Source organism: Mastigoproctus giganteus, chromosome 2 (genome assembly GCF_048544385.1).
Source record: "Mastigoproctus giganteus isolate SK-2022 chromosome 2, ASM4854438v1, whole genome shotgun sequence".
NCBI classification, from domain to species: domain Eukaryota; kingdom Metazoa; phylum Arthropoda; class Arachnida; order Uropygi; family Thelyphonidae; genus Mastigoproctus; species Mastigoproctus giganteus.
This window is the reverse complement of record NC_143576.1, coordinates 146,363,361-146,378,149: the sequence shown is the minus strand read 5'-3', so window position 1 is coordinate 146,378,149 and position 14,789 is coordinate 146,363,361. Positions and strand designations below refer to the sequence as shown.

The 14,789-nt window shown below is 34.9% G+C and overlaps 1 protein-coding gene across 1 annotated transcript in view; it reads left to right on the top strand.

Annotated features, from left to right (window-relative positions):
- The window catches only part of LOC150089644 (pseudouridylate synthase 1 homolog), a 130,640-nt gene that overhangs the window by 106,346 nt on the left and 9,505 nt on the right, over nt 1-14,789 (top strand). Inside the window, exon 10 of the mRNA XM_090390062.1 lies at nt 8,666-8,733. Coding sequence (XP_090246188.1) covers nt 8,666-8,733 — 68 coding nt within the window. The remainder of the gene's footprint in view (nt 1-8,665; nt 8,734-14,789) is intronic.

Below are 14,789 nucleotides of genomic sequence, written 5' to 3'. Positions count from 1 at the left end.
CGCGATATTTAAGAAAATATATATATACTCTTGTGATGCACTTTTTGACATGCGGTAACCTCAACTGCGAAAGGTTCCAAATCGGTGAAAGGTTGAAGGGAAGTTTAGTGTTTAAGACTTTAAGATTGGATTGGTGTCGATACCACTCAATGGCTAGTGCTTCATATTGAAGAATTCTGTAGCTGGATTTGAGTTTAATAATAGAAATGGCAGAATTGATAAGAGGGGTGTGGTTATGGGTTTGAGCGTGAGTTCTGTAACGGTTTGGTTAGTTGTAAGACTGTAGTGGTGGTAATATGCGCGGGTGTTAGAGGTTTTTGATGAGCCATATTTTGTAGTCGTGCTTCCAATGTAACAGGTGTCGCAGTTTGGCTGGCAATTAATAAGGTATATTACATTATTAAGATCGCTGGTGGGATATTTATGTGTGTCTTTGTAAGAGCTGAAGAAAGATCCGAGTTTATTGTAAGCGGAAAAGATAAGAGAGATATCAGTATCGTTGAATATACGCCGAAACTGTCCTACTAGTTCACTGTGATAGGGGAGGACTATGCAGATGTTTGTATTGTTGTTATGTCTGATCAGGTTATAAATTTTATTTTTGGTGATGGCAATTGTATGTAAGATAAGTTGATGGGGGTAACCTCTGGCTCTGAATTTATCGGTGAGATATTGGATTTCATTGCATAGGTCATTTTGTGAAGAGCTAAATTTTAGAGCATTGTAGATTTGGTTGTATAAAACAGCTTTTTTAGTGTTAAGGGGGTGATGTGAAGCGAAATGTAAGTATTTGCCAGTATGTTTGTTTTTTCTGAAAATTTTTGTACCTAGTTTTGTGCCTGTTATGTAGATGGTAAGGTTGAGAAAATTGATCTGATTGTTTAGTCCAATTTCAAGGGTAAATTTAAGCCTGTCATGTACAGAATTAAGTTTTGAAAAGAGATTGTCGATGCTAGGTCTATTGCCTATTACAAGGATGTCGTCAGCATAGCATATGTATAATTTTAATTCAGAGGGAAAGGGGTGTAGAATTTGGTTCTCGATGGCTGCCAGGTAAATTTCGGACAAGGGGGCCGAGATACCTAAGCCCATCGGTAAGCCAAATATTTGTTGAAAAATTTTGTTGTTAAATCTGAAGTATCTGGCATCTAATAAAAGTGTAGTGAGTTCAAGGATGTGGTCTATGGAGAGAGAGGTGCGTTCTGTTAAGGTGTCATCGGCTGCTAGAAACTTACGTAGAGCTTGTAGGGTGCATGGTATATGGACATTAGTATCAGTATCAGTAACGGCCGCATGGTGCAAGAAAGCCTATGGCTTATGCTGCACCAGCCAAAAAAAAAAAAATAAATAAATAAATAAATAAATAAATAAAATAAAATAAAAAAAAAAAAATAAAAAAAAAATATACATCCGAACAAAACAATGATAAAAACAAAAAAAAAAAATAAATAAATAAAAAATAACTAAATAATAATAATTAATAAAATAAAAAATAAATAAAAAGGAAATTAAACCTATCATCCTATGTGCTTCCCTTACCCGAAAGTACTATCCAGATGACCTTTGAATTTCCCCAAACTGTCGGCCTCTACCACCCATGAAGGCAACTTATTCCAGTAATTTATAACTCGCTGGCTAAAATAGAACTTCCTGCAATCCAATCTAAACATTTCCCCCCGTAACTTGAATTTATGTCCCCTAGTTCTAGCATCATTTGTAATCTTGAAAATTTTGTCCTCATTCATTTTACTGATGCCTCTCAGAGCCTTAAACACCTCAATCAAATCTCCTCTAAGGTGTCTAGTTTCCAAACTCTGCAACCCACATATTCGAAGTCTTTCTTCATAAGGACGCCCTTTTGCCGATCTCACCAGGCGAGTTACCCTTCTTTGCACCCTTTCAAGAAGCTCGATGTCTTTCTTCAGGTGCGGTCTCCATACTTGAACACAGTATTCCAAGTGTGGTCTAACATAAGCCTTATATAATGGGATTATCACGTCCCTATCTCTACTTGCAAAAGTTCGATAGATCATTGATAGGACACCATGGGCCTTCCTTGCAACCTGTTTACAATGCTCAGAGAATTTCATGTCTGACCGTATCGTAACACCCAAGTCCCTTTCCTCCAGTACTGGCTTTAGTTGAACTCCACCAAGTGAATAAGTTATTTTGGGATTACTGTTTCCCAGGTGTAATACCTTACACTTTGTTGGATTAAAGCACAGCTGCCATTTTTCTGACCATTCCTGAAGTCTATCTAGGTCTCTCTGAAGAAGCTCAGCTTGACAGTGATCATTAACTACTCTACCAATTTTAACATCATCTGCAAATTTAGACATCACGCCCTCTATCCCTTCATCAATGTCGTTTATGAAAATTAAAAACAACAGTGGTCCTAATACTGATCCTTGGGGAACCCCACTTCTTACATCAACCCAATCTGAGGAATAGCCATTTATCACAACCCTCTGCCTCCTGCCCTGAAGCCATCCTTCTATCCATCTAAGGATTTTCCCAGTGATTCCAACCTGTTCCAGCTTATAAAGCAACCGCTCATGTGGGACTGAGTCAAAAGCTTTGCTGAAATCTAAATAAACAATGTCGAAATTATTCCCTAAATCCAGCTCGTGAGTGACCCTTTCGAAATAGCGAACCAGATTTGTTAAACATGATTTTCCCTTTACGAAACCATGCTGAGTATCCTTGAGAATTTCAATTCGATCCAAATGATCCTGAATTCCACCCTTGATCATTGCCTCCATGATTTTCCCTACTACTGAAGTCAGACTGACAGGTCGATAATTTCCAACTTCACTTTTAGAGCCACCCTTATGTATGGGAGATACATTTGCACTTTTCCAATCCAAGGGAATCTCCCCAGAGTCTAATGATGCTCGCATAATTAGCCTCAATGGTTCAATGCACTCGCTTGCCGCCTCTCTTAAGATTATAGGGTATATTCCATCAACTCCAGGAGCCTTACTGGTCTGTAGGCTCGAAAGTTTTTTCATTAAATAATCTTGCGAAATTTCAATATCATTAATTACATATTTTTTAACTTCGCTCCCACAATTTCCCTTTGCCACAAAAGGCTTTTCATTTGTAAATATCGATGCATTGGTATAAAGGGATGTGACGTCGAAGGACGCTAATATGTCACTGTCGGATATTACAATATTGTTAATTTTTTGGAAGGCTTGATTGGTGTTGTTAATTTTAAAAGTGGAAAATCTAATAAGAGGTGATTTGATTTTGACTAGGAAGGTAGATAAATTAGCGAAAGATGATTTGCTATATGAAACTATTGGTCTCATAATGGATGGTCAGTTTTATGTAACTTAATGATCCCGAACATATGGGGAAGGATATTGTTGCGGATTCCTATTTGTTGTAATGTGAAAAGGTTAATTTCTTTATTTTGTCTGAGTTTCCTAAGAATTGTGTCTAGTCCGTTTTTGAGTTTTGTAATGTTGTGGTTGTTGTCACTTATATATGTGTCTTGAACTGCTAGGATAGATTCTATTTTTTCAGTGTAAGTATCTTTGTCTAGTATGACAATCGTACCTCCCTTATCTGCTTTTTGAATGATGACATTAGCGGTTTTGCTAAGTTTGTGTATATCCAGGAGTTGTTGCTTCTTCATGTTAGAGTGGGTTGTGAGTTTGGAGTTTATGATACTATTAGTTTGGTGTATTACGCGCCATTTGTCGGGGTGATGTTCAAGCTTGGATTGGAGTTCTACTATACAGTCTTTAATAGGGTAGTGTTGATCTTTAATGGCAAAATTAAAGCCATATTCCAGGCCAGAAAGTTTGGAAGGTGTGAATGATTTGGAAGATAAATTAACGGTGGTGATTTTTGGGGAGGATCTCGGTGTTAAGGAAATCCATTTTTTGTTATGTCTTTGTTCTATGTTTTGGATGGTAGCGTTAATATGTATATTATTATAATTGGTAAATTCAGTCCAGCCATGAGGTGTCATTTCTTTTTTAAGGCGAAATCTAAGTTGGTATATGCTGTTTAAAAGATTGTGTTTTTTGTTGAATCTTTTTCTGAGTTCTTCTCGAATGATCATAATGGATGTCTGGTGAATAATTATTCACCGGACATCCATTATGATCATTCGAGAAGAACTCGTTGAAAATTACATCTAACATAATAGCAGCGTTTTCCCAGTACGAGGCGCCTCCGTAGCCAGGTGGGAAGGAGCAGCAGTGCGTAGCACACGCTTCTTGATTAGACCGGGGTTCGAGCCCGTCACCACCAAATACGAAGGATGCGGAAAGGTCACGAAATGACCACCGCATATCCCGGAGCAATATGGCCTTAGTTGCTAATGCTCCTAAAAATCAAATAACAAATAACAAATTCCCAGTACAAAAGCTCAAAAATTTCCAGCAATTCTCAAACTGTGTTAGAGCGAAACCTTGTTGTTGAAGTACCATGTTGTGCAAGGATTGCTGTAATTTATCAATAATGTTAGAGCGAAACCATGTTATACAGGGGTTGCCTGTATATATATTTCAGTGTCGAGTATTATTTCCGAGTTACGTTATATGACTTTTGTATCTCCTATCAAGTTATATGTATTAATTTATAATGTTACATTTGTAAAATCTAAGTTGTTATATGTATTTAGTTAAAGTGCAATTTAAGTGACAATGAATTTAATAAGATTAATAAACTGATTAATTGATAATACTATACTATACTATACTAAGCTAACAGGTTTTTGATACAGTGCTACGTGTTTTGCAATCTTATTTTATGTTAAACCTTACGCTGTCTAGTTTGGGGTATACAAGGGGTTTCTGCAAAGTAAGGTAATGCTTTTTTTTTTTTTTCCTTAGTAATGGTGAAAGAGAATGAGATGACACATGGTGGACAGATAGACCCGTTTATAACGTTCAAAAGGACTGCCAGTGCAGTGTTGCAGTACTGTCGCCGCACAGCAGATTCCAGTTGCAAAATGGTGGCTACCATGCAAGTGTGGTCCAAAACAGGTGTTTGTGAAGTTATTCGCTTTTTGCAAGCAAAAGGGTCTTCACTAAGTGACATTCACCATGAACTGGGTGTTGTGTATGGCAAAAAGGTGATGACAAAGAAGCAGGTGTGTTTTTGGTGCAATGAATTTAAAGCGGGCCATGTTGACATTGAAGATCGACATCGGGCAGGCAGGCCTTCATCAAGCAAGACAGAAGACAACATTTCGTGCATTAAGGGCATCATTCTGAAAAACAGGCAAGTGAAACTATGTGAAATTGCACAAATAATGAACGTGAGTAAGTCAACTGTTCACGAAATTGTTCACAATTTCCTTGACTTTCGAAAGGTGTGCTGCAGCTGGGTCCCCTGACGATTGTCAGAGGAGGACAAAGCAAAATGCATGGAGATGTGTCTGGAGAACCTGTTGTGATACAGTGACGAAGGAGAGGATTTTCTTGCTCGCATAGTCACAATCTCCTGTGTGCAAAAAATTCAACTGTTTCCAGTGTCCAAAAAGTCATGGCCACAGTGTTCTGGGATTGCTAAGGCATTCTGTTGGTGGATTTCTTGCCGAAGGGAGGAACAGTCAATACACAGCTTTACTGTGCAACATTGGAAAAACTGAAAGCCAACATTCAACGCAAACGACCAGGACTCCTAACAAGCGCCATGATTTTGTTGCATGACAATGCAACTCTACACATTGCCCACACCACTCGTGAGTAGTTGCGCCATAATTATTGGGAAACTCTGCGGGAAACCCAGACTTGGCCCTTCAGACTTCCATTTGTTCGGCCCTCTGAAAAAACACCTTTCAGGAAAGCATTTCACCATGGATGAGGAAGTTTATCAGGCAGTGCGATGTTGGTTACTGCGTGTGGGCACAGACTTCTTCAATACTGGTGTTCGTTGGGACAAGTGCATCAATAAAACTGGAGACTTTGTGGGAAATAGTGCATGTTCACTTATTTCTTGGTGTGTAATTTCAACTTCGTATTATTAAACATCATTGAGAGAAAAATGTGTTACATTACTTTTCGGAAACCCCTCGTACGTTGTATCGTATAACAATGGTGGCAAGTTACGAACAGTAAATCTATGAACACTAAATATTAATTAACTTTCAAAATTGCACTATCTAAATTCAAAATAAACCAAGGAGCTTGACTAGGTCTATAAGCTACTTTTAGAAAATAATTTAATATAACAATTAAGTCAATAAAATGGGTAAATATAATTAAAAACTTAGCATTCGCCGGAGCTGCAAAAACTTGTCCAACATGCTGATTGGAACTCTTACCGATACTAAGTAATAACCTACAAAATCTCTAAGTTCAAATTAAACTAAGTATCATAACTAGGAATATAAAGCTACTTGTAGAAAATAAATTAATATGCCAATTTAAGTCAGTAAACCAGAAAAAATTTAAGAAAAACTTCTCTATTAGCTGGAGCCATAAAAACTTCACCCACACGAAGCTACTCTTATTCCCAATTAGAGATAGATATAAATTAGTCTGTAATCAAGTCACAAAGGAAGTTAAGCAAGCTAAGGCAGATTATGAGAAGTCTCTGGAAAAGAATGCAAAAGAAACAGCAAAAACTTCTATGCTTATATTAACAGTAGAAGGAAGGGGTTGAATTACTATGGATTAACTGTTGATGACCCTGTTCAGGTTGAGGACAAATTGAATAGGTATTTTCTGTCAACATTCACACATGAGAAATTCTTTAGAGAAGGAGGGGATGCCAGAAGTTTATCAAACTCTAGTGAGGAGTGTAATGACTTTGTGATAACTGAAAGGAAAATGGAGGAGAAATTGTTGAAGATGGACATAAAAAAGGCACCTGGGGCAGATGAAATCTATACAATTATATTAAGAGAGGCAACAAAGTAGGTAAGCAAACCCTTAGCCATAATTATGAGAGCATCCTTGGATTCAGGGGAGGTCCCTGTGAATGTGCAAATGTATCCCCCGTTCATAAAGGGGGATCGAAAGGAAACATGAGTAATTAGAGACCTGTTAGCTTAACATGTGTTCCACAGAAAATAATGGAATCACTGGTTAAAGAAGTAATATAGGATCATCTGGACAGGCATGCAATTATACTGCAATCATAGTATAGATTTGTCAAGAGGTTTAAAGCCTTGAATGGATTGAGTAAGCTGAATGTTGATTGCATTCTTCCACTTGCCACTAGTATCTTTTTCAATCCTAGATAATTCATGAGGGGACATAAATTCAAGTTGAGAAAGGATGGTTGCAGGATAGATTTGCAGAAGTTGGCCTTCAGCCAGCAGGTGGTTGTTGTAATAGGCTCCCATCTGTTGTTGTGGAAGTGGATGGGTGAACCATGTGTGTTTTTTGTTTTATTTTATTTTATTTTTTTTTTTTTTTGGCTGATGCTATGTAATTTGCTTTCTTGCATCATTTGCCATTACTACTACTATTATTCATTCATTTATTTATTTTTTGGTGCATTTGACTACTTTGCTTATAGTGTGTTAAAACAGAATGGAAAAAATGCACTATGTTAATATTCACCACTTCTAGTTTTCAAGTAGACAAACTTTCAAAAGGATAATGCTTTGAGACAGTGATATTATTTGTGTTGTGCTGCTTCTAAATACCAGCACAAGAATGAAACAGTGAATATTAGATTAGTTCTAAAGTAATAAGTAAAATTTAATTAGAGCTATACAGCACAGTTGTTGACATAAATGGTAATGGTTAATTGCCGCATGGAATTCTATAAATCACTGTCAAGTCTTTTTCAGAAATTCAGCTGCAGAAAACTGTTGGATATTCAAAGGGAAGTACTGTAATTGTTTTTTCTGCAGAGAACATGTAACATGAGTTAGTGGCAGAGAGTCTCTGTGATGGCTGAAATTTGGTGTACTTGCTGCATTACATTACTACGTTACTCTGATATTAGCATAATTGCTTTAGCAAAAACGTGACTAGTATCTTTTGCAATCATAGATAATTAAAATTATAAGAACCATGACTTGAAATGCTACATTCCACAGATCTCACATGACAATTTTCCATATTTAGAAGGTACCGGAAGATGCACTAATTATATGTATTGCTAGTGCTGAATAGTGCAACAAAAAACTTGTGCAGATGTTTGTTTGTTATTTAGGAGCATTAGCAACTAAGGCCATATTGCTCCGGGATATGCGGTGGTCATTCCCTGACCTTTCCGCATTCTCCGTATTTGGTGGTGACGGGCTCGAACCCCGGTCTAATCAAGAAGCGTATGCTATGCACTGCTACTCCTTCCCACCTGGCCACGGAGGCACCTTGTGCAGATGTTGACATGCTCTGAACATGTCAGAGCATTTAACTTGAGCATATGTACGTGCCAAAGTGCTATTGCAATATTTGTATTATTTTCAAAATTCACATGCATTTTTGCCTAATAAGCAGTTTATCCTCTTCTATGGTATTCATTTTATGATTGTCAGATAATTAAGTAAATAATTTATTTAATAATGATTTGTAATTAGTAAATAATTTAGTAATAAATAAAAAAATTCTGTGCAAGCTTATGTCTTTTGTAAAGGCCACTTTTTATTCTAGTGGCAGCAGAAATGCTTATTTGGGGTTTATTGTAAATTTGCTTTATATTATAAATGCTGTCACGTAATATAGTCTTTCTTTTTTTCATACAGGTTGCCATTCACAATTTTCAGGAATACCTATATAAAGTAATAGCACAGACTGAACAAAGAGAAAATATGTATCCTTTTATTTTTTTTTTGAATGATGGAATTATAATTTCACAAAAGGGGCAAAAGTTTAGCTAGAACTTTTTATATTGCACATACTTTTGAAACAAGATGTTTCAAAAGTATGTGCAGAAATTTTTGGAATATATTCTAGGGTGCAGAATTTAAAAAAATAATAATAAAAATAAACATGTTTTCTGAGCTGTGGCTGTTTGCATTTAAAAATATAATATAAAATAAATAAGAATAGCAGACATGTACCTATTAAAATGTTTATTCATATCAGATATGAGTCTAATTATTCTTATTTATTTTTTCATTTTATTATTGTTTACCATTCCAAACTCCATAGCCATTTTTTTTTTTTTTTTTTTTTTATTCAAACAGCTGTTTGTTATTTGGTTTTTAGGAGCATTAGCAACTAAGGCCATATTGCTCTGGGGATATGCGGTGGTCATTCCCTGACCTTTCCACATCCTCCATATTTGGTGGTCACGGGCTCAAACCCCGGCCTAATCAAGAAGTGTGTGCTACACACTGCTGCTCCTGCCCACCTGGCTACGGAGGCACCAATCAAACAGCCTCTAAAAATTGGACATGTTTGTATTTTCTTATTTTGGATGCTAGAATATATCCCAGAATAATAGTACAGAATTTCAGATTACATTTCAGTGTAGTAGTTGAAATCAAATAAACTTTGTATACTATCACTGCATTTGATTACTATCATGGGAAATTTTTAATTCTTGTTTTCTTATTATTATAAGAAAATAAGAAGAAAAAGTATCTTCTAATATAACTTTCTCATTAAAAAACTTTCTGTAGCCCTCTACCTTAAAAATTTCAAACCAAAGCTATTATGTACATTTGTCATTTACTTAAAGATTACATTTACTAAGTATGATCAAGTGAAGTGCCAATCTTGACTGTAAATAATACAGCAGTGGGTTTCAAAGTGTGTTCCCCAAAGTTATCTCAAAGGTTCTGCAGATGTTTTGTTACTGATTTTTTGTTCAATTTACTCATTAGTGCTGTTTTTTTTTTTTAATATACAGGCAGTTCCTGGATTTACGAGTTTATTTTTTTCTCGTATCAAGTATCGACAAAATTAAAAATATGAACATTAATTGCAAAAAATGAATGTTAATGTTAAAATATCATAATGTGAACCCAATAATACATTGTTTTTTGGTAATTCGTTCCAAGACCTCGGAAGTTGAAATTTTTGCTATATAACTGAACTGTTTATCTCTCTAAAAGTTCATTTTTGTAATGAAAGTTGTATTAGTTACCAATTCAAATCATTGAAATGCACTACACTTTCATTGTTATCATATTTTCCGTTATAAGAATCAATTTCAAACACCTTTCTGATATTTTTCTAAAACACATTTCTGGAGGTCACTACCATAAAACAATAAAACCAATTTGCACTTTCCAGTTTATTGGGCTTTTCTGTTAGTGCAATTAATTATAAACGAGCAGTAAACTCCATCTTATTGCATTTATGAAAATAACGATAGCTGGAATTGTGTGGGTTTTTGTGTTAATATGGTGAAATGTGTTTTTCCTTCACTGAAATCTTCAATCATTTAAAAAACATAAATTTTCTGAATTTTTTCTTCATTCCTTTATTCCAAGCTTGGTTTTCACATCACTTTGTGCCTGAAGTAAAACAATATTGTGAAGATAAAAATATTCCTTTTTGGGTGATTCTGATTTTAGATAATGCATCTGGCCACCCACCATTTCTGCAACATCACCACCCTACTGTTAAAATAAATTTTTTGCCACCAAATGCAACACTACTTTTTCATCCAATGGACCAGAGCATTATTTAAACATTTAAAGCGCATTACCTTCGGGAGACATTTGACATGCTAATTAATGCAATGGATAAGGAGGGAGGTCCAACTGTTAAAGAATGTTAATTGCATCTAAAATATGGAATTCTTTTGGAAAGAATTCCATATTTTAGATGCATTTAAAACAATAGAACGAACCTGGAACAAAATTACACAGAAGAACTGAAGGGTGTTTGGAATAAACTGTGGCCTCAATTTATTGATAATTTTGAAGGATTTCAAGAACTAGCAGAGATCGTACAAAATGAAACAGAAGCAGATTGCTAACTGATTGCAGCTTGACGTTTCTTCAACTGATGTCACTAATCTGTTTCAAGCACACAATGGAGAGCTCACAAATGAAGACCTTTGAAAAAGCAAAATGTGAAGATGGGGAAGAAGAAGAAGATTTAACAGCTGAAACTCCTGTTCACTCTCAAGGGGCTAGACAAAGATTTTCAACACATAGAAAAAGCAATTGAGATTTTCGAGTCACAAGATTCAAATTTGGAGTGTACTAGGAAAGTTGCTACAGATTTAAAAAATGCTTATGCATGCTATCATGAAATTTATAAAGAAAAGAGAATATCTTGGAAACAAACGACTCGACATATTTCTGAAGAAGACGACTCCTTGGCCTCCAACAGACCAACAATGAGTGATCAATGAGTGTGCATTTAGTCGATGATGATGAAGAATAAACATTCTTTAACATTTGTAAGTCATAAATAATTTCTTTATTATTATAATTTTCTTGAATTTAGAAGCTATGTTTTTATTTCCTTGGATAAATTAATCATTGTTTAAGCATAAACTAATTAGCTAACTAATTTCATTTTTGAGAACGTAACCCCTGATTTTAAAATTATGTCTATGGGAAAACAATTCCCGCTTTACGAGTTTTCACTAGGAATGAATTAACTCGTAAAGTCGGGAACTACCTGCACCGAGATTTAAAAAAACTGAGTTTGCCAAATGGTTCCACTGCCAAAAAAGAGTTGAAGATCAGTGCGTTTCACAAGACTTTTTGTCCTGCTTAAAACTGGGCTATAAAAAAAAAGAAATGCAAATCCAGCCATGGCTATTAAGGATCATAAATGAAAGCAGACATTTCTTTTCTTTTCACAGCAATGTACTATTCTGAGCCTTCTGTGATCATCACTTCAATGAATGAGCCAGTCATTTTATTGAATCATCCATTGGCAGAATTTTTTTTTTTTTTTTTTTGTCAAAGTCATTATTTTAATAGGCTATAAAAGAGGAGTAGAACCAAAAAAAAATCGAAAAAAAACAGTAAATGCATTTTGTGATGATCATGAATTGTGCCAGGTTTGGGTTAAGACATATAGCGGCTTAATTTTTTTTAATTTCTAATATTGTAAACTTAATCATTTTTGTGAAATTAAAATACAGTAGAACTTCCCTATAACAAATTCGCTAAATCCAGTGAAAAAATTCATTGTAGAGAAATTTCGTTATACAGACTATCTTTCTTATTAGAAATTATCTAATTAGAAAATGAAAACGAATCTACATTTATTTTTAATGTATTTTATTTCAAAAACATACTTATTTAAATTACGTTTACACAATTTTTGCCAGTAAGTATCACAAATTAAAAAAAATCTGTAATTTTCGTTTGCACAGTACAATTAAAAAATGTCTGATTCTCAAAGAAAACCTCACATTTATTCAGAGCATTAAAAACATTATCAGGAACATTTTCACAAAACTGTAGACCCATATGGACCGTTTTAAAAGCGTGAATAATTTCTTCACGAGTTGGCTTTTCTACGGGTTGTTCTGATGCGTCTAACACTGTTCAGCAGTATTTCATTTTCAATGTTTCCGGATGATTCTAATGTCCAAAAGTTTTTCAGTTGTGAAAGGGGCAGTTCATCTTGTTCGTCCAGTTGTTGTTCGACTTCTGTATTCAATGCAAATCCATCTTTCGAAAAACAATTTTGAATAGTGTACTCAGTGATATCATTTGTCCAAACATTTGCCAGTTCAGAGATGCAATCTCTAAGGTTAATTGTAACCTCCAAGTTTATATTTTCTGATAACGCATTGACAATCTTCATTATTATTCTCTATCGATAATGAAATTTAAAATTTTTAATAATGCCTTGGTCCATTGTCTGGAGTTTTGACGTTACATTTGGTGGTAAAAACAACAACTTCACACTTTTAATTTTGGCGGAAATACTGGCAGGATGTGTCAGACAGTTGTCAGTTACCAACACGATTTTTCTTTTTTCATACGCTTGTCTAGTTTTAATATCCATTCTTCAAAAATATCACTTGTCATCCATGCTTTTTTATTAAAGGTGTAGTCAACTTCCAAAGATTTTGTGCCTCTAAAACATCTTGGGTTTTTTGATTTTCCGATGACTGAAAGTCTTAATTTTTCACTTCCTGTCATATTTGCTCCAACTAGCACAGTGATTCTTTCTTTGTTTTGTTTTCTGCCAAAACATTTATCATCCTTAAAAGCAAGTGTTCTATTCGGTAAACATGTAAAGAATAAACCCATTTCGTCAGCATTAAAAACATCCTTAGGTTCATATTTTTCAAAATCTTCTTTAAGGTATTGTTCCTCCAACTGTTGCAATCTTCTTCACTTACATTAACACTTTCTCCACAAATAACCTTTTCCACAATTCTGTGGAACTTCTTAAATTTATCTCACCCAGTGCTCACATTAAACTCTGTGTCCAAGGGACTGTGCAAATTTCATTTGCTTAATCATTGGACCTGATATTGGTATATTCTTTTCACATATCATTTGCACCCATTTTGGAACAGCTTTATCAACATCTTCGTATATACACAACTTAATTCACTTCTTGTCTGCTCCTCCTTCAATTGCATTTAAAATTGATTCTCGATTTTTTAAAATCATAAATAAACTGCTTGTAGGTATGCCATATTTCTCTGCAATATCTTTTTTCTTAAAACCCTGGTCAGTATCATGAAGAATCTTTACTTTATCATTAATACTTAAACACTTTAAACACTTAAATTAATACTTTAAACACTTTTTCTCTTCGACGTTGTTTCCGCAACTGTAAAAATTACTCGACTGCAGCTCTTGTCGATACATACACCACAAACTTCGCTGCACTGGCCATATAGTGAATTGTTATTGCCGAATACTCGATGACATTTGCTTCCCAATTCAACAGTATCACATGACTTTTCCCATTGATCACTTTGAAGAAATATACGACTTTGTGAATTTCTTTTATTCTACTTTCATTCATATGTACACGAAAGAAAATTTATGGTTAATGTATGCTGCATGTTACTTTTCAGAAAAATAAAATAAAATACAAGATCATATAGCCCATGTGATTGATGACAAATTGTTCTAAAAGAACGAAATTAAAAAAAAAAGAAAAAAAAAATTCGTGAAAACCATCTATTGGGAGTCCAGTTAGATGAGAATGGCCATATCATATAATGATTGACAGGAAGGTCACATGGTACAGTTGAGGTGAGAAGCAAATGTCACTCAGTAGGTGTTACTAAAAACTGACTATGGTAGTATTCTATGTATTGCTGCCGCAGCACGCTACAGATTTACCGCAGCGAATTTCGTTTTCCCCTTAGCCAACATCAATTTACAAATCTACCCTATTTATTGTAAAATTTATGACCACTTAAGAAAACCCGTTTGGTTTTATAACTGTAACAAAAATGAAACAAAGACCCTCCTACGAGCGTCAATGGCCACAAGTGTTCACTAAAAGGATGATTAATTGCAGATGCTAATGAGCAATTTCGGAGAGAAGGAGGCCATATATTTGAGCGGCTGTTTAGCAGTAAATGCTTGAAAATCTTCCAAAATGCTTTTACTAATTTTTTTAAAAATTCGTTATAGAGAGACTAACACTTTGCTATATGGGATTAATTTTACATGTAATTTCGTTTCAAGGTGCAATGTTTTGCAAAAAAATTCGTAATATAGAGAAATTCTTTAAAATCTTTGTAATAGAGAAGTTCCACTGTACATTAAAGAGAAAGTTGCAAACTGCAACCAGTAATGTTGACAAGGTGCCACCTGCATATGAGTGAGCAAAATTTTAAAATTTCAGAAATGAATTAGCAGAAGCCTACACTCACCAGGGAAGCACAATGGCACACTTAAGAATAATGCAATAACTGCTACCAGAAACAAGCAAGAAACTCTATTCTTCCTAACCCAATAGACAAATTCT